This window comes from Triturus cristatus, chromosome 5_2 (genome assembly GCF_964204655.1).
Source record: "Triturus cristatus chromosome 5_2, aTriCri1.1, whole genome shotgun sequence".
In the NCBI taxonomy this organism is placed as follows: domain Eukaryota; kingdom Metazoa; phylum Chordata; class Amphibia; order Caudata; family Salamandridae; genus Triturus; species Triturus cristatus.
Window position 1 is genome coordinate 563,531,159 of NC_140588.1, and position 19,642 is coordinate 563,550,800.

The window sequence follows — 19,642 nt, forward strand, 5'->3', positions numbered from 1 at the left end:
GGTCAATAAATAATTATAGATCAGATCCTAGAATTAGAGGGCAGCCTCTTACACTGAGCATCATTTTTTGAAAACATGGAATTTCCTTCGATTTAGCGAGACTTCTTCATGGGGTCAGTAGGCGGCACGAGCGGCTCACTTCTGGGGTGATTTACGTCGGTTGTGTGAGAGCAGGAGGCTTACCTGCACAGGGCCCGCAATGACTTTCAAGTGAACGCTAGAACAGTTAGCGCTTAAATACCCAGCCACGCTGCAAATAGAGACGGGCTGACCAGCCTGAAAAACATTCCCGACCTACAAAAGAGAGTTTGAAATGCTCGACTAAACCCCACCCGTAGAACGGATTGAAAAGGGGAGAATAATCATTATTTACTAAAACTGAAAATCAAAGAAGAGGAGCAAGGGCAAGAAAAAACAAATTGAGCGTGCGCCTCACGCCGAAAGTAAAAAACATTCTGATAGACATTCTCGCGAAACACTGTAAAAAAACGGCGAAGACCTTAAGAAACATAAGACATAAAAGCGCCAAGACACGGCAAAAGTGAAAGCAGGGGTGCGCGCGCTGCATTTGAAGTAGTTAAAGTGATCGGAGACGCGATCAAGGGAGCAGAAAGGAAACTGATTAGAAGGGAGGGGGTAGTGTGAAAACAGCGGGGAGAGAAGGGAGGGTGTAATAAAAAACAAAGGAGCCAAAGCTATAGAGAAGGGATCGGGGAGTGGGAGCAGCTGTGCACGTGCATGTGATCGTGCACTCAAGGTTTAGGCCAGCCAAAAGACTGTGGGTAGCACTTCGAAAATCCCACATACAAAATGTCTCTTCGAGCCTTTGGCTCAGCGAGACCTAAAAATAACCTTACCAATCCTTGCCCCTACTCACCCCTTAACCCTAAAAATACCCTTACCACCCTGTACCCCTAAATCCCCTAAAACACTCTTACAACCCAATACCCTTACCCACCCCTAAACAAAAACATACCACCCTATACTCATAACCAACCCATAACCCACATTTACTTACCTTAACAAAATGTTGCCTGGTAAAGGCATCTATGTGGGAATTGTTTGTGTAGTAAAGGCATTGCGTGGTAACACCTACGTTGTAAAGGCTGTATCCCAGTTGTAAAGTAGTCCCTCATGTTGGTCAATGCAACCACTTGAATGGAGACAAAAGGATACACCTAAACAGCCAACATGAACACTCCAGTGGGCAGAGCCATGACGTAACTAACAGTCTCAAACCAATGACTGTAAGAGGATGGTAAAAGAAAGCCAATGGTTGAATTGGGCGGACCCAACACGTCTCTTTGTAAATTGTCAGCAGTATTGTCTCATGTTTGGCAGCTGCTTAGTGAAAACCCAGACCTAAAAGGGGAATGTTATAGTAGCAATAGCTCTGATAAGTCTTGCTTTGTTACCATACCAAACAGAAATCTGTTAAAAAGCAAACAAAAAGGGAAAAACACTTGGTGGTTAAGGGACTTTTCTTTGTAAATCTTGTGTGACATTTTATCCCTGTTAATATTTTTTAAAAAAACCATTATTCCTGCATCAGCTTATTTTGACACAGTCACTATGTCACAAGAAATGTTATAGCCAGCTTTAAGAACGCTTTCTTTTTTTTTTCTTTTTTTATTTATTTTTATTAGTAGCAGTACAGAATAGTAGCTGGATTTACAGTTTTCCACAATATAGAACATTACATTGTAGACTATTAGTGATAATCCCTCAGACAACGTTTTCTCATAATCGCACATCTTCCAGCATCCACCCTTCCTTATCCGCACCTCAGGGTTTCCCCCCATCAGTCCAAGTCTGAGGTATCGCTATCTTGATCAGAAGGCGGGTCACAGATGCCCCCTCTGAATTTATTCCATGCCCCCCATACTTTACTCCATTTACGAGGGCAACCTCGCCTAATAAAGGCCGATCTTTCAGCGAGCATAGCCTCGTCCATGTCCTTTCCCCATGCGATTAACTTTGGCGACTCCCTCACTCCCCATTTTTGGGCTATGTTGCGCTTGGCTACCATGATACCCAGCGTAGTCCACCCCTGTGCCTGCCGCGTGAGATCGTTAGGTTTCCATATATTCAGCAGGCAGCGCCTAGGCTCCGGCACCAGTGACACTCCCCCCGCCTGCGACATTGTCCGCATCACCTGCCTCCAGTACTCTTGAATGACAGGGCAGTCCCATATGGTGTGAAAAAAATTGCCCACCTCCCCGCAGCCACGCAAGCAGAACGGGTGCGCTGTGCTACTTATGTTGTGCAGGGTGTGTCTGGTGTAGTAGGAGCGGTGCAGAATGCGGAGCTGTACTAGTCGGAGTCTTGAGGGTATGCCCGCCTCTCTCGGTGAAGCCAGCGCCTCACGCCACTCCGGTTCGTCAAATTCACATACATCACGGGACCATTTCTCTCGGAGAGGACCCATCGGGTCTGATAGGTTGTTTACCAGCTTGCGGTATGTGAGCGACGTGGCCCTTTTGGGCATGTAGTCCGTCAACAATCTGTCCTCCAAGGGCGATGCCTCTGGTATTGTCGTGTCAGTTTTTAGCCTTGACAGCAAGGCATGTTTGATTTGTGTATATCGGAACCACTCCGAGGGCGCCAGCTCGTACTGCTGCTGACGACGCGCGAATGTAATTATTTCACCCTAAGAACACTTTCTTGACCTTGTTTGGGCTAATCATCAGTGGTGGCTGGTGACATTTGAAAATGGCGGGGCGTAAAAGTGCTGGAGGAGTGCCCCGTAACATAACCTGGACGCTAGCTTACCACTTTGGCGCAAAGGTGGGAGATAAAGCTGCCAAGCCAGAACACCCTAAATTAACATCCCAAACATGTGCATTACCGCCAGCTCCCAAAGGCCTAAAGTCGCCTCAAAACGCACTCTGAAACTAGGCCCAAAAAAAACCTTCCCCTCCATGGATTTTCTTCAAAACACTTGCAATCAAAATTAGACCTTCCCAACTCTGATCCCAGCGAAGCAAATCCACTCTGAACCACCTGCAACACTCTACAATCGAACCCCAAAAACATGCAAAACTCACGTTTAACATGGGATCCTATGGCAGCTCTTTCCCTTCCTCGACTTTGCCAAAAAACACCCTTCCCATCGATCAATTCCTCCCAAAGTTCCTGCACACCCATGAATTCCCCCTCCCCACCACTCACAGCAGCCCCGTTCCTGTCGATCAACTGGAACCCCCTAAAAAACACTTCTCCACCACCCCAACACCGCCCATTGGATAACATCGCACTTACACTACTTCAATCATCTTCAAACTCACTGGGACACTAGTTCTAGCCATTCCAAATAATCTCAGCAAGAACTACACAAATCCATCCACTGGAAGGGGTACGACTTTTCACCCAAACACAAGCCCCCCGCAAACCCACAAAAACACCACCATTATGCACGAACCTGAATCGGGCCCTGAGCCCTAGACTCCGGGAACCCTAGCAAATTTCAACCCTAAACACCACCCCAACCCTACCACCTAACCCTAAACACCACCCCAAACCTACCACCAGCAGCGGGAGAAGTGAATAAAATGAAAAGAAAAACTTACCTGACCGCCTCTGCTCCTGGTCCGCCGTCCGCGTTGGCGCCTCTGCCACCTTCAAACTGGAACACCATGTCACGACGTCAGCACTGGTGTGGCAACCCCTTAGCCAATCCTGGCGCGGCTGCAGCGCCAGGATTGGCTGAGGGCACAGCTTACGCTACGCCCGCCGACTGTCCATTAGGAGACCGAGGGGCTCCTAATGGGCATGCGCAAGGCAGTAAAAACACAAGTACGCATGACTGGGCACGGGCTAAAAATTACTCTCCATGCCCACTCATGCGCACTTGTGCTGCCTTTCCATGACTTGTCTGACAATGCATGTCAGTCAACATGACGCCGGACCGCCCACGGTCCGACGTCATGCTGACTAACATGCATTGTCAGTTCTCCCCACCCTCGGCGTCTCTGAACTTAAGTAAACTAAGTTCAGAGACACCGAGGAGGGAGCTGCGGGCGCGGGCGGGGGGGCAACGCCCCAATGGGCGCACCGCGCCTGCTAATCATATATGCATGTATGGGCCCTGGTAAGTGTGCAATAGCAAGGATGTTTTCATTCAAAAAGTTCCACTTTTAATAACTAAAGTCTGTGACATTTACATATGAACAGCTTAAACTTGCCATGTTTGAATGTTGTCATTACCTCCCTGTTCATAAGTTTTGTACGAAATAAACACCAAAATCTACCCGTCTTCTAAAACACATCTTATTTTTTCTCTCTTTTGTATCCCTATAGCACTCCAGGCTCAAGCAGATGCCCTGAAGGAAGAAAATGATAGCTTACGATGGCAGCTGGATGCGTATAGGAATGAAGTGGACCTTTTAAAACAAGAGCAGGGAAAATCCGCAAGCACTGATGAGGACCAGAGCAGCGAGCAACAGCTGCAACTCTTGCAACAGGCACTACAGGGAATGCAACAGGTGAGAAGAGCTGAGCGAGCTTGATGAAATGTAGATGCTGCCAGTTTTTATGGAGAGCAATCCTACTTTAGTCATTGCTCAGCTGAAACAATAATTTTCAATAGTTTAACTCACAATCATGAAGTAGTCAAAGCATCCTCTTTATAATGTCGGCGCTTTTTTGACCCATCATCCATAACTTGTATGCCTCCTGAGGAAAGGTAGTACAAGGACTTGTGGTTAAAAACATCTATATGCACTATTGAGAGGCTTTTAGTGCAAAATCTATATATGTGCACTTTTTCCGTACTGAATACAAGCTTAATATTTAGCCATAGCTGACCGGCATTGAATTTAGCTCCATCTTTCAAGGGAAATGGATTAAGAATATGTATACTAACCTACAAATAATGACATTGCCATATATAGACCCTCAAACTTATAAGTATGAATCTGATATTTTGTGTGTATATATATTTATTTATTTTTGCAAAGCTCACTCCGAGATTTTAGGCCACTTCTTGAAGGCTATAAAAATGATAGAAGGGCATAAATGTAACTACATGTTTTTTCACTCAGACTTTCTATACCCAACATGCACACAGAGAGGAATGTGGCTTCTAGTGTGCACGTAGACACGTAGAGAGGAATGTAGGGCCTACTGTACACATAGAAAGGAATGGGGAGCCCAGTGTACAGAGAGAGGAATGTGGAGTCTAGTCTACATGTTGCGAGGAATGTGGAATCTAGTATACACAGAGAGGGGAATGCGGAGCCCAGTGTACACAGAGAGAGGAATGCAGAGCCCAGTGTACACATAGAGAGGAATGTGGAGCCCAATGTACACAGAGAGAGGAATGTGGGGCCCAGTGTACACAGAGAGAGGAATGTGGAGCCCAGTGTACACAGAGAAAGGAATGGGGAACCCAGTGTAGAGAGAGAGGAATGTGGAGTCTAGTGTACATGTTGAGAGGAATTTGGAATCTAGTATACACAGAAAGGGGAATGCGGAGCCCAGTGTACACAGAAAGGGGAATGCGGAGCCCAGTGTACACAGAGAGAGGAATGCGGAGCCCAGTGTACACATAGAGGAATGTGGAGCCCATTGTACACAGAAAGAGGAATGGGGAACCCAGTGTACACAGAGAGAGGAATGTGGCGTCTAATGTACATGTAGAGAGGAATGTGGAGTCTAGTGTACACAGAGAGAGGAATGGGGAACCCAGTGTACAGAGAGAGGAATGTGGAGTCTAGTGTACATGTAGAGAGGAATGTGGAGTCTAGTGTACACATAGAGAGGAATGTGGAGCCCAGTGTACACAGAGAGAGGAATGTGGAGCCCAGTGTACACAGAGAGAGGAATGGGGAACCCAGTGTACAGAGAGAGGAATGTGGAGTCTAGTGTACACGTAGAGAGGAATGTGGAGCCCCGTGTACACAGAGAGAGGAATGTGTGGAGCCCAGTGTACACACAGAGAGGAATGTGGTGGAGTCTGGTGTACATTTTGCAACAGCAGTGAGAATATAATGATGTTTTTAGAGGTATAATAGAAACGGTTTATAGTCGGGCAACAGTCAGAGGAAAAGAAAGCACAGTCGAATTTAGCTCTTGTAAAAGTATACTGCGTGTTACCCTGAAACCGGTCCCAGGATGCTTGTTTCCGGTCTATGGAAGACCGGGCTTGGCAGTTCGGGCAGGACTGTTCCCATGGGGAACAGGGTCAAGACTGATTTACATATGGCTGGGTCTGAATTGGGGTGGCGAAGTGAGCTAAAGAACGATGATGGATTCAATCCTGATCTGTGCCAGGGGCTGCTGCCTGTAAAGTTTCAGCGCTCTGTCAAACATCTTTGTGTTTGTATTGTGTTGTAGCTCCTTGTCTCATTGCTTTTCCCTGCCATCATATTCCCAATTGAGGTAGCTTTGGTATTGATCGAGATCAGACTGCATGACTAAAGTAGTCTAATTGTCCGGAGATCTACCAGAAACAGAAAGTAATAATCAAGGTGTCTGCTAGCAGAAGAGAAATTCAACCACATAGAACGGAGGACTTGCTTCTGGTGCAGACCAGGAAGGTCTGGGGTGCTTCTCTTTTGCAAAGAAGCGGGAGCCAGTCTGGAGGAGCCAAACCAGCAGTGAAGATTTCAAGGTGTGTCGTCACAAAGGCCGCTAGCCAACGGGCAAGCAACCGGACAGACGCGGCAAGCAGGAAAATGCAGAAGGGCCCCACGCAGGACTCGTGGAGTGTGGGGGGCTGATCTTCGGTGCAGATGGTGCTTGGGGTTGGGGCTTCTCAATCCCCGGTGCACAACTTCGAGGGTGCCTCAGAAGCTGCGCTGGAAGATACTCGCCACTTTTCCCAGGTAGCCGGTCCCACGTCTCTCGTCGCCTCCACGGATCTCAGCTCGACTGTGGATGTGGATCAGGGTCGGAGAAGTCTGGAAGTCAAGGTTCTGGTCGGGCTCTGCAGTCGGTCCCTCGTAGAACTTCAGCAAAGCAAAGGGTAGTCTCTTGATGGTGCCTGTTTGCACAGGGTAGCCACTCCTTGGCCACAAGGGAGATTCTTCAGTCTTCTTCTTTCGTCGAATGTCGAAGGTCCAGAGTTTCTGTTCAAGTTGCAGGTTCAGGATAATCTAATCTCCTGGGGCCCAGCTACCACAATTATACCAATCTGGGGGGCTGGGTTGTCTGCTAGGTCACGCCTTATGGGTGGGACCTGGGAGGGGGGTGGTTACACCCCTTCCCTTTGTCCAGTTTTGCGCCAGGACTGGGGCTGGAGTGCCCCAGCACCGGTTTGAACTGGACTATGCATGGGACACCTTGTGTGCCCCAGGCAGTGTCTCGTTTCATTCATCTCTCCCTGCCCCAATACACTAAGGCCTGTCTGGGGTGGTGCTAGCACCTCCCAAGGCAGGAAACCTATTGTCCAAGCCTCCCGTGCCGGGATCACTCCCAGCAGCAGGAGGTCAGACTTGTGTTGTGGCAGCAGCATCCATTTTGTGATGCTGGGGCTCGGGTTAACTTTAACCGGGTAAGTAGGTTTCAACATGTCTTCTCCCTCTAGAAGGGAGGGATAATATCCTCATCCCCACAAATGGGATGGGGGTTTTATTCCAAAGTGTTAGACACCTTACACGACATGTTTTGATAAAGCCAAACCATAGTTACCATAACCGTTTAAGAGTATATGGTAGGCTATATCATAGAACAGCTATAAGGACATGGTTTCGAAAGCTGCAGACAGGCTCAGCTCATGCTAGAGCACCATCTCACATGTTACCAAGCACTCTGCCTCCAGGATTGTTAAGGCCTGCCATAGGAGTGGCTGATAGGTACACATGTGTCTATATATAAGATAGGTATAGGAATACTACACCTAAGCAAGGAGTGATTACACGACCCTGCCCCAGCTGAGTGATCAGCCAGTTGTGTCATAATGGAAGGCCAGGCCAGGGGTGGCATAATACATGCTGCAGCCCCTGGTAGGCCTAGGATACACCTATGCCCTGGGTACCTAAGGTACACTGTACAGGGGCCAATAAGGTGATACTATCCAAATGGGTTATGCACCTAAAGTACATAGTATCAATTTAGAGAGAGAACAGCAGGGCTGTGGGTCTGATTAGCAGGCCCACAGCCACATCGAAGTCGAAAACCAGTAAAGCAAAAGCAAAAAGTGGGGGTGAACATGGAAAGCAGACCCTATTCTCCTATAGGTGCTAACATGGATACTTGTATTGATTTGCAGATGGCTATCCCTTGGAGATCTGTCAGTATGTAATTGTATTTATATAGCGCTTACTACCCCTGATGAGGCGTTGAAGTGCTTTTCAGCGAGTAGCATGCTACCAGAAAGGATAAGTGGTGGATTAGTATAGGGGACATTTGAGCTAATTTGAGAGGTGGTCATGTCTGTTAGTTGGATTGAAAAGTATAATGGGGGTATAGAAGAGGGAAGAGTCTAGAAAGTGTTTATTGGGAGAGCATAGTAGTAAGATGAGGTTTGGGATGAGTATAAGGAGCAATGGAGGAGAGAAGAATCTCGAGAAATGGATTTGGGAGATCACAGATTAAAAACGAGGTTTGGGGTGATCCAAGGAGGGAAGACTCTAGAAAGGGTTATTTTGGAGATGGTAGTAGAATGAGGTTAGGATGAGTCAGATAGTGGAGGTAGAGCATATATTGAGAGAGGTACAGGGTGAAATATATGGTAGTGTATTGGAGAGTCAAAGATTTTTTTTGTTTACAGCAAGCAGGAGTACAGCAATACATATAGATACATAAGTACATATACATATTTATGTCAGGAAATACACCTATCTAGATATATAAGATCTAAATAAATGTTTATGTACACAGGGATACGCTGTACATTTGTGTTATAGTGTGGTGGTTCTGTCAGAAATAGCCAACTCTTGGGAAGTCTTCTACAGATAAGATAGTTATTTGTGGATCATACGGGTGGGGGTAATGAATTCCATAGTTTGGCTGCTTGAACAGAGAAAGATGTGCCACCTATGTTTTTAGGTCTCGTCTGGCGTAGCAGCGCGCATGCGAGGGCTTCTTGGAATCGATACAATTCCAGAAGGGGACTTAAAGCCCCGCCCCTCTTTTCCATTGGTTTGCTTTACGTTTATGTTAAATGATGGCACATGATTGGAAATCTGGCTTCTTGGTTACAGCCTTGTCCACTTATAGGACGGCCCATGTGCACAGGCCGGCGCCATCTTTGTGTTGCGTGACGTAGGAGGATGTGCTGGTAGCGGAAACGCTGGCTCCTCATTGGGAATTCTACCAGCTCCTCCCTCCCCCCCCCATTCAAAAGCAAACTCCCCAGAGTTGCGCTCTTCATTCTTCATGGGGTGCTCGCCTTACACCGCTTCCTCTGTTGCCTTCTTCGATATTTGCCTTGTTTGGGGGTTTGGATAGATGGCATTTATCATCTGCTTCTATGTCCAAGCTAAAATGCGTCTTAATTAAGATTGGTTAGCCATGGGAAGTAATTACTATATCTCGCTAAAGCATTGTTTTTTTTTGATAAACAAGTTTTTATTGTTTTCTTGTGCAACAAAAACAGTGAGCTTTTCAGACCAGCCTTATACATTAGTCCCATCTGGGAATCAATCCCCCTTACCGCCCCCCCACCCCCGAACCACCTCCCCCCTCCGCCCCACCCCGCCCCACCAATCACAATACATTTCCTAACCATTTCCCCCAAACCCTGCGATACTTTTTGTGGCAGCCCGAGCTTGGTAAAGAGTCCGCTCCTGCGCCGCACACCAGTCCACTCCTGCGCTCCACCTGGTCAGACTAGGCGGCTGCGGCTGTTTCCAGGCTGCCGCAATGTCCCTTTTTGCCACCATTAACGCTGTCATGAGAAACACTTTTTCAGCGCGCGTGCCTTCCAGGCCGTCAGTGATACCCAGTAGGATGTGTTTGGGGTCGTGCGGCACCTCCCACCCCAGGACCTCCGTCAAGTCAGTGTCTATACCACGCCAATACCCTTCCAGTTCCGGGCAGGACCATACCATGTGGATGAAGTCAGCCGGGTCAAAGCTACAACGAGGGCAAGCTGCGTCGATGGAAAGGCCCGCGCGGCGCTGGCGCGCTGGTGTAAGGTAGGCCGTGCGCAGATAGTAGATTTGAATGAGTCTCAGCTTGGCGGATGCCGTCACCAGCCTGGGAGCCATAAGGGCTTCCCGCCAATCGATCTCGTCCAGGGGACCCACCCATTCCTCCCATCGCTCCTTCAGACCCTCCTGGGGCACAGGGGTATTGTTAACAAAGGAACGATATATTCTGGATATGCCTCCCCTTCCTAGGTTACCCATCAGGACCTGAGCCTCCGGGGGGCTATGATCCGGCAGCCGGATGTCAAGCGGGGTGTGGGCCCGTATGGCGTGTCGCAATTGAAGGTACCTATAGAATTGGGACGGGTGGAGAGAAAAGCGCGCCTGCAGTTCCGAGTATGAGCACATGCGTCCCCCCCGCCATACATCCCCCAACTGGGAGATGCCGAGCAAGTCCCACGGCTCAAAACCCTCCAACCCCGAAACCTCCCGTAACCATGTCCCATGCCAGAGAGGGGTGGCGCGCGTCAACTTCCCGGTCCATCCGGTGTGGCGGAGCGCTGCCCGCCAAGCCAGGAAGACCGCCCTGGTGATGTTGGGGCAGGAGGTGGGAATAGGGGCGGCGTACATGCGGTCCTGAACACTGGAGAGACCCAGGGCCTCCAGTTCCACCCTATAGGCCGGATCGGACCATCCCCCCCCCCAAACCAGTCATGAATGACCAGAAGCCGGGTGGCCAGGTAGTAAAGGTAGAGGTTGGTCATGCCAAGCCCCCCGTCAAAGGTGGGGAGGCGGCAGATCGGCAAGGCCAACCGTGGCCTTCTCCCACCCCAGAGGAACCTGGTGGCCATCCCGTCCAACTCGCGAAACCACGACCTCGGAAAGGACACCAGAGTGTTCTGCAAAACATACAGAAACCGGGGGAGGATCATCATTTTGTAGAGCGCCACTCTCCCCAGCGGGTTCAGCGGGAGCGAGTGCCACCGAGTGAGGTGTGCTTTGGCTTTCTTGACCAAAGGGGCCACGTTGAGCGCCCAGCTCAATTCCGGGAGGAGGGAGACCCAGATGCCCAGATACTTGAAAGACAGCCGGCGGAGGGGAATCGTGGTCTGCCAATCAAAGCATTCCCGGGAGGGGTGAAGGGGTACGAGGACCGACTTGTGCGAGTTGAGGCGGAGGCCAGAGGCGCGGGCAAAGCGGCCCAAGATATGGAGAGCCAGAGGCCCCGAACGCGCTGGGTCACCAAGGTACAGCAGAACGTCGTCCGCATAAAGGGCGATCCTGTCCGCCTCACGGCCCGGCCATTCCCACCCCCGAATGAGAGGGTCCGCTCTGATTAGGGCAGCAAGGGGCTCCATTGCGAGCGCAAAAAGAAGGGGTGAGAGCGGGCACCCCTGCCGCGTGCCACGGCCGATCGGGAACGCTCTCGACAGCGCCCCGTTAACCAACACTCTAGCGCGAGGGCGCGCGTACAGAACCCGCACCATCCCAACAAACTTGGGACCGAAGCCCATATGGGCCAAGACGTCGAACAGGTAGGGCCATCCCACCGAATCGAAGGCTTTCTCGAAGTCGGCGAGCAGGAGAGTGAGGTAGGGAGATATGCGATGGCGGTGTGCCAGAGCCACGTGGAGGCGGCGGAGGCAGTGGCGGGTGCCCCGATCCAGCATAAAGCCGCATTGATCCGGGTGCATCAGGCACGACAGGAGGGGCCGGAGCCGCTGGGCCAGGACCGCCGCATACAGTTTGATATCGGTATTGATCAGAGAGATCGGCCGATAGGCCGACCTGTCACTGGGCGGCGGAGTGGATTTAGGCAGGACCACAATCGTGGCAATGTCGGCCTCCGGGGGGAAGGAACCTCTCTCAACCGCCTCCGCGTACAGGGCACCCAGCCGCGGAACCAAGTGTTCCTTGTAGGTGGCATAAAATTCCTGTGGGAACCCGTCCGGACCAGGGGTCTTCCCGGCGGACGTGCGCCCTATCGCGTCTCCGATCTCTTCGGGAGAGATGGGAACCTCCAGACTCTCCCAATCACTGGGCCGCAGCCGGGGAAGGCGTAAATTACCAGCGGTGAGCAATGACGCCAAAGTCAGATCCGATGCCCGTGCCCGGTAGAGTTGTGAATAGTACTGAGCGAAAGCGTCCGCTATAGCCACGGACGAGGACTGAAGCGTGCCCCCCGAGTCGGTCACCGCCGGGATGATGCGCGATGCCCTGGGATAAGTGGCCAGCCGGTGCAGGAGCGCCCCATTTTTGTCGCCCCAGCCATATACCCGCGCCACCGAGGATTGCCAGAGAAGTTTAGCCGCGTCAAGCGACCGCTGACGAATCTCCGCGCGTAGGAGCCGCAGTTGCCGGGTCTCGGCCGGATCCCCGGAGTCAGAAACTGATTGTTCCAGGCGCAGCGCCTGAGCCTCGCAGGCCGTGAGCCGCTGCAGCTGCGCCAGGCGATGTTTCACCACCTGCGCCTTGGCAACCCCCCTAACCGTGGCCTTGCATGCCTCCCAGAGGGTGCCCGCCGAGGAGACCGAACCGTCATTGTCGCCAAAATAGAGTGCCAGCGCGGATACCACTTCCCTACGGAGCGTTTTGTCCTGCAGGAACCATGCATTGAAGCACCACATTTGGCGAGCCCCATGAGGCGGGGGGCCCAAGCCCAACAAAAGCGGAGAATGGTCGGATATCCCCCGGGGAAGGATACGGACGTCTTGGATACCCGGGCAGTTGGCCGGGGGGACAAAGATCGCGTCGATGCATGCCAGAGAGTGGTGGGCGGCCGAGGTGTGGGTATAATGTCGCGTGTGTGGGTGCCAGAGCCGCCACGCGTCACAGAGACCCTGAGCTTCCGCCCACCCGGCCAGCTGCCTCGCCCGCGCCGCGCGGGAGTCCGAGACCGGACCCGAAGAGTCGAGGTGCGGGGCCAAAACGGCGTTGAAGTCCCCTCCAAGAACAACAGTGCCGGGCGGAAAAGTCGCTAGCCAGGACGCAGTCAGAGATAAGGCCGAAGACAGCCCCGTGGGCGGCACATAGAGTGACAAGAGGCTGAGTGGTCGGCCCGCAAGCGTGCCGGTAACCGCAACCCCCCTCCCCTGGGAGTCGTGGACCACCCGGGCCAACACAAAGGGGAAGGAACGGCGCAGGAGGACCGCAACCCCACGCGACCCGCGCGAGAACCCGGAGTGCCACACCCGGTCATATCCGAAGCGTGCCAGAAAGGGACAGTTCTCACCGAGGAGGTGGGTTTCCTGAAGCAGGATCACGTCCGCACCCACGCGCTGGGCGTATTTGAGAGCGACAGTGCGCTTAAGCCGGTCCAGGACAGGATGCGCACCTGGGCTTTGGGAGCTAAATCATCCATGGCAGCAGTGGGAAAGAAGCGAGCCGGGAAGGGGGCAGGCAGGGAGCGCCGGGGGGACACCCGTGGACCCGGGCGCCAGCGGAAGGGGGCACGGAGCGCGCAGGCCCCGGAGGGACCACTGAGCCCCCACCAGGGGAAGCGATCGGACGGTGGCTAATGGTGAGCGGCAGTAGAGTGCACAGGAAGAGCGGGATGAAGGGACACGACGCCGGGCGCCGCGCAGCGCTGTGTGAGAGGCTCAGCAAATAACAACTCAAACCCAAACAAAACATTCTCATAAAGAGAGACCCCAAGCAAACACCAAACCCCAACCCCCCACCCTACACTTCGAAACCAGAAGCATCTGTCGCCCGAACCAAACCAACAGTCACAAGACCCCAAGCTCAGGTGCTCGGGTATAAAGAGCGTAGTGGACCCCTCCTGAAGTACGGATGACATTGTTCTGACCTGGGCTGGCACTGGGGGGCACAATATTGTGGAGCCCCCCACCCCCGCCCTCGGGCAAGGCAGTCACCTTCCCCGCAACTGCAAGAGACAAGGAGAAAGTCATATAGCGGGACTGCGGGAAAGGTCCGATGAGTCAATGCGCGTGATGAGGGGGGTCGGAGACCCGTCCGGCCCAGGCGATGCTCGGCGTCGGGATCCCCCGGCCGCCCGGGAGGAGGCTTCGGAAGAGGCGGAGGAGTCTCTCTCATTGGTCTGCCAGAAGCGCTCGCAGACCGGACCTTGGTGACCGCGGCACCTCGCCGCTGCCGGGAGCGTGTGCGCTTCCCGCGCCGCGGCCGCTGGGACCCAGCCACCACAGGGCACCCGGGGCCCGCAACGGACGGCCCCCCGTCCAGCTGTCGCAGAGGCCTCTCCTCGGTAAGCCATGTCCAGGCCGCCCTGGGGGTGTCGAAGAACAGCGTCTTACCCTGAAAGACAAGTCGGAGGCGGGCCGGGAACTGGAGCTGGTACTGAAGGCCCAGGGAGCGCAGCTTTTGCTTCACCTCCGTATATGAGCGGCGTTGCTCCTGGACCTCCCGGGTGTAGTCTGGGAAAATCATAATGGTGTGGTTGTTATAAGCCAGTTTGCCACTCACCCGAGCCTTCCGCAGAATGGCATCTCCGTCCCGGAAGTTAAGGATCCGAAGAATAAAGGGGCGTGGAGGGGCCCCTACCGGAGGCCTGGACGCCAGCGACCGATGTGCCCTCTCCACTACGAACCAGGTAGACAAGCTGCCCGCCGGCATCCAGGATTTAAACCAGGCCACTAGGAAGTCATCAGCCCGGCCCGACTCGACCCCCTCCGGAAAGCCCAGCAGGCGAAGGTTGTTGCGGCGGGCGCGATTTTCGGCATCCTCCGCCCGCCTGTGCAGTTCCTTGGAGTGGGTCGTGAGCTCCCGGACCTGGTCCTGCAATTGATGGATGTCGTCCTCCGTCGCGGAGATCCGCGATTCTGCATCCGTGATGCGGGCCGTGGCGTTGCGGAGATCCTGCCGCAGAAGCACAACATCTACCTTCACCTCCCCAACCATCCCTTCCAAAGAGGTGCGAGATGCATCGATTGCGTGGAGGATGGTGGCCAAGTCTTTGTTGGGGGTGGGCGCCTCCCCCCCGCCGGCCCCCGGGGGGTCGGGGGTCGCATAGCGGTCAATCTTCGTTTGGTGGGATGCCGCCGGCTGCCTAGGGCCTTTTTCCTTGCCCATGGTGGGTCCACACGTCTCACCCCCCGAATCAGAGTCCGGGCCAGCACCGCCCCGCCACTGGTCCCGCGCTGCGGGCAATTCCCGGAGATGGCCCCCAGGCTAGCCGCGACACTCGGGCCACACCAACGCCGTCCACGGCCTCAGTCCATCGGGCCAGTCCTGCAGCTCGGAGCACCACTACTCCCCAGCTCTGGGCCCACAGCCCGATCCCTCCCGGGATGCAGATGTCGCAGGGCGCCCCTCTCCAGCCCTGACACAGCTCCGTGGGCAACCTCACCGGGCAAGGAGGACGAGGGGGAAGGGGCAGGGGGGGGTCCCCTCAGCAACAGTCACCCAACAGATGGCACCAGGCAGAACAGTCCAGCGTCGCTCCCCCGTCAGGTCGCCGCCGTGGGAGCCAGGGCGCGGCCCCGTTCTACGCGTGGGGGCCCTCCACAAGATCCAGGAAGGGCCAAGCCTCCACGTCGGCACCCCGCCAGCAGCAAATCCCCACCTGGCGTGCAGAGCAGGAGGGCAGGAGGGCAGGAGGGGCAGAGGAGGGCAGTCCCCCGGGGGAAGCACCGGTCCGCAGGCTAAGGCGCTACGACGCGCAGGGTGGCGGCAATTACCAAGCCGGGCCCGGTCTCACAAGCTCTCATCACCCGGGCCGGTCTGCCCGCCGATCGGGGCCCCGCAGCCGGGGGCGGTCCGGGGAGGCGCTTAGGAGTCGTCGCCCCCCCCCCCCCCCGACTCACCCGCAGCGCGCCACAAGCCGAGGTTCGTCTCCGTGTGCTTCTCCCGCCTCAGGTCAGTCGCCAGCAGACAGCGGCCTACGCCCCTCGTGTGACGCCGCGGGCGCTCGTAGCAGGTGCCGCCGGCCGAGGAACCGGCCGAAAGCGCGCCTCAGCAACGGTGCCGCTCTCAGGCGGCAGAACTCAGTCCCCAAGGCTTGGAGACGGCCCAAAGTTGCAGCGAGGGTAGGGTTACGGCTCCGCAGCAGATATCGGGAAGTGGAGTGCGCCCAGGACAGCGGCAACGGAATCAGGACGGATGCGAGGGGTCAGGCATCACAGAGCTCTACCTCGGCGCGGCCATCTTGGCTAGCGCCACCTAGCGCTCTCCCCGCTAAAGCATTGTTTAGAGTGCTCTTCAAAAACAGAAAAAAATATGTGCTAATAAAGTCTTACAACAAATCCAGTCCACTAACCTATCAATATGCCAAAACTCTGCAAAAGTGCTTGTGGCTGTGCTAAATAATGTAATCAATTAAAGCATTTGCATTTATTGTGTGTGTGTGCACATGTGTTTGTGCATCTGTGTGTGTGTGTGCATCTGTCCTGCCTGACACGCTCTTCGACAAGGTCTAGTTGAGCTGAGTGAAAGAAGAGCCCCCCTTCCCGCTCCATTAAGCATCCCTGCACCTCCCTTTGTTGGCCTCGCTGCCAACCCCGGTCCGCCCCTTCTGCAGTCTTTGCACCCGTCCCCCGCACTGGTGAGAAGCGGAGTCCAGCAGCCCTTGCACCCGTCCCCCGTCCTGGTGAAAAGCAGAGTCTGGCGTCAGAGGTTCCATGAGGCAGATTTCATCTTATATTACTTTTGCGGTAGTCAGCATAAAATAAAGCCTGTTGCGGCCTCTCATCAACGTATAGTTCTGGTTAAGTCTTTTCTGCTGGTGTGATGCTGTTTTCAGTTCATTGGAGTTCTGACACTACTTCCTGCCGGAGCCTCGGATGCAGCAGTTTTGTTCTAGAAAATTCTGCTCTTGTCTTACATTTGAACACTCAGGGAGTTTGGAATTAACTCTTTCTCCCAGCCTCGCTGACTGAAACATGAATGTGGGTGTGTGCCTGTGTGTTTGTGTCCATGTGTGTGGCATCTGTGTGTGCGTGTCTGTGTGCCTGTGCCTGTGAGTGTGTGTGTGTGCGCGCGTATGTGTCAGCATCTGTGTGTGTGCGCCTGTGCGCGCATCTGTGTATGTGTGCATGCCTGTGTGCGTTTTCCTGTGTATGTGAATGCATCTGTGTGTGTGTGTGTGCGTCTTCGTGTGGGTGCGTGCATGTCCAGGGCAATGCAATCCTTCACTTCTGTCAAGATTAACATATGGATGTTATGTTTGAATCACATTTGCCGTTGTCAGAATGAAATGACTGCTGATGTGGCCAGGCCTTGCCTCAACATGGGGTTCTGAAGTGTGTTTTCAGTCAGGCGGAGCTCAGTGTCGTGGTTCCTGCGAGGGGCAAGCGTGAGGTCTGACATTTGTTATTTCGAAGCATGTTCCTCTGGTCAGAAATGTGAGCTCACGTGTTTTCAGTTAACTCTTGTTCCTACCCTCCTAGACGAAAATGCACGCCTTGGTGTCCTTAGGGCAGGGCCTGAGCTCGGGCGGCGTTGAATATGTGCGTTGTTATCAAGGAGTCTTACCTACTCATGTAAAATGAGTAAAGCAGGGTGCAGTAGTGTTGGGGTGCATAAAGTGCAGAACGAATAGAAGAACTTTCATTTAGAAGTTTTAGGTAATTCACAGAAATATTAGTTTGTCTAACCATAAAATCTTCCGAGCTGCAGGCTGATAGCTGTTTTCAATGACCTCTTGACCTCTCTATGGATGTTAGAGGGAGAGAAGAGAGAGAGAATAAAAGAGAGCACTTTACATAAGTACTACTTCCATTACAGAAATCTGCCTGGTGGGTGATAATGTGCTGCATGGCTAAACACTTATAAGGTCCCAAAGGTGAGATCTATTGGCTATGCCAATGCTTGTTACTTGTCTGGTGGAATTTTGAGACGAGGCACCAATCTGGAGTGGAGGTTCCTTTTGTTTTTTTTTTTTGTTTTTTTTTTTGAAAAACCTTTATTGCACATAAAAATCAATACAAACATGGGCCTACAACCACCAGGGCCGGCCGCTAATATGTACATGGTCAACAACATCAAGGAAACAATGGGCACCCTGGGGCTCAGCCGAATTGACAAAATATTGGGTGCACCTCAGAAGTTATCCGGATACATAAATTTTAGAAATACAAACAAAAAGAAAAAATAATAACACCAAAAGACAAGGCGGAAACCATCGAAAAAGAGGCGTCTAACCACAGCTGGGGGACCACACAGTACCAACTCCACCCTCGGGGGAGGTTCCTTTGTTGAATGGTAGAGGTCATTGGCATAATGTAGCTTGTTATGCTAGAAGATGGAGATCAAACAACTAACTGAGAAGCTTTGGAGGGCAAAGGGTACCTCTTCTACCTGTTTCTCCCTGCTGCTGATGAATGCAATACAAGGCCTTTCAGCCTTTTGCTTCCTCAGCCAAATGCTTGAGTTATAGTCCTCAAATATGAAGTTGATGTGGGCGTTCTTAAAAAGAAAGGTATTTAAAGTCATTATAGGCTTTGCTTCTACCTTCTTCAGAAAGTGTCGAAAAGTCTATGTAAATTTTATTCCTCAGCTTGGAGATCTATTGCTATATTATGGATATGGTGCATTGTCTTACTCGGCGCTGCAGTGCATTCCTATGTCCATTCCGCCCTGGGACACTTAGTGTAAAACAGCTCCTAGATGATTAAAGTTCTACAGTAGTAATTCATAAAAATTTTATTTCTGTGGACCCCGACTGAATCACTACTAGAAGCCTAACCAATTTCTACTGTTTGAACCTCAATACAACACCCCAAAATACTGAAATAAGTATACGTCACATACAAAATTTATTAAAATATTTGATTTAATTCACAACCCAAAACATACAAATTTAAATGGAAAGGTTGTAGATTTTCAAAATGTGGCTTCATTCTTTTAAAAGGCAAAGCGATTTCCGTGACATATCACTTTGTCTACTTTGCTCCTAATGTATGCTTTTATTTTGTCAGTGTATACCAGTACTTCAATTGAGGCCACACTTGCCAATATAACAGTTTTTTTTGTAATTGTGTTGCTCCCACAAATCAAGCTAAGGATGCCAGCTTACTCTTTAGCCGTCAATTTCAAATCCCTTCACATTTTCAGAGCAGTTTTAAAATATATAGATTTACATTTTCCTTTTTTATGTATACGTACTTTGTTAATCTGCTAATGTTAGCCATTTACTATATTTAGCACCTATAAAATAACTCACATTCCTCTATTATGACTGTATTGGGATGTGTCTCTTTACACATAGTACTCTGGCTACGAAAGATACCTCCAGTTTGAGGTGAAATAACACCGTTGTTTGGCATACGTTTGTCGCCTCTAGTGTCACATTGGACCTGTGTCAAAAGACTTGCTTAAGTTAGCTTTATATATAATATATTTTTTATGTTGAGCACAACAGCATAGTTACATCTAGCTAAAATATGAGCTATGACTAAAACGTTTTTAAAAAAAGCAATTAAAGATGGGTTGTTATAAATTTGTGATTTTACCCTTTTTTGAAATTCATTTCATAGGATGAGCATAGATATCGATCGGAACAGAGTTCTAGTTTTTGAGCAAGCACGTACATCCTGTGTGAATTTTGGCTGTCAATACAGCTAATACTATTTGTTGGGACAGCTTTGAGTTTATGCTTGGGGATGTATGCAAAGGTTAATCGGCTGTCTTCT

The 19,642-nt window shown here is 51.8% G+C and overlaps 1 protein-coding gene across 6 annotated transcripts in view; it reads left to right on the plus strand.

Annotated features, from left to right (window-relative positions):
• ENOX2 (ecto-NOX disulfide-thiol exchanger 2) overlaps positions 1–19,642 on the plus strand; it is a 1,377,678-nt gene that overhangs the window by 1,208,668 nt on the left and 149,368 nt on the right. For all 6 annotated transcript variants that reach the window (XM_085607631.1, XM_085607636.1, XM_085607633.1 and 3 more), the window contains one exon: positions 4,300–4,484. In XM_085607631.1, the coding sequence (XP_085463757.1) occupies positions 4,300–4,484 (185 nt within the window). The remainder of the gene's footprint in view (positions 1–4,299; positions 4,485–19,642) is intronic.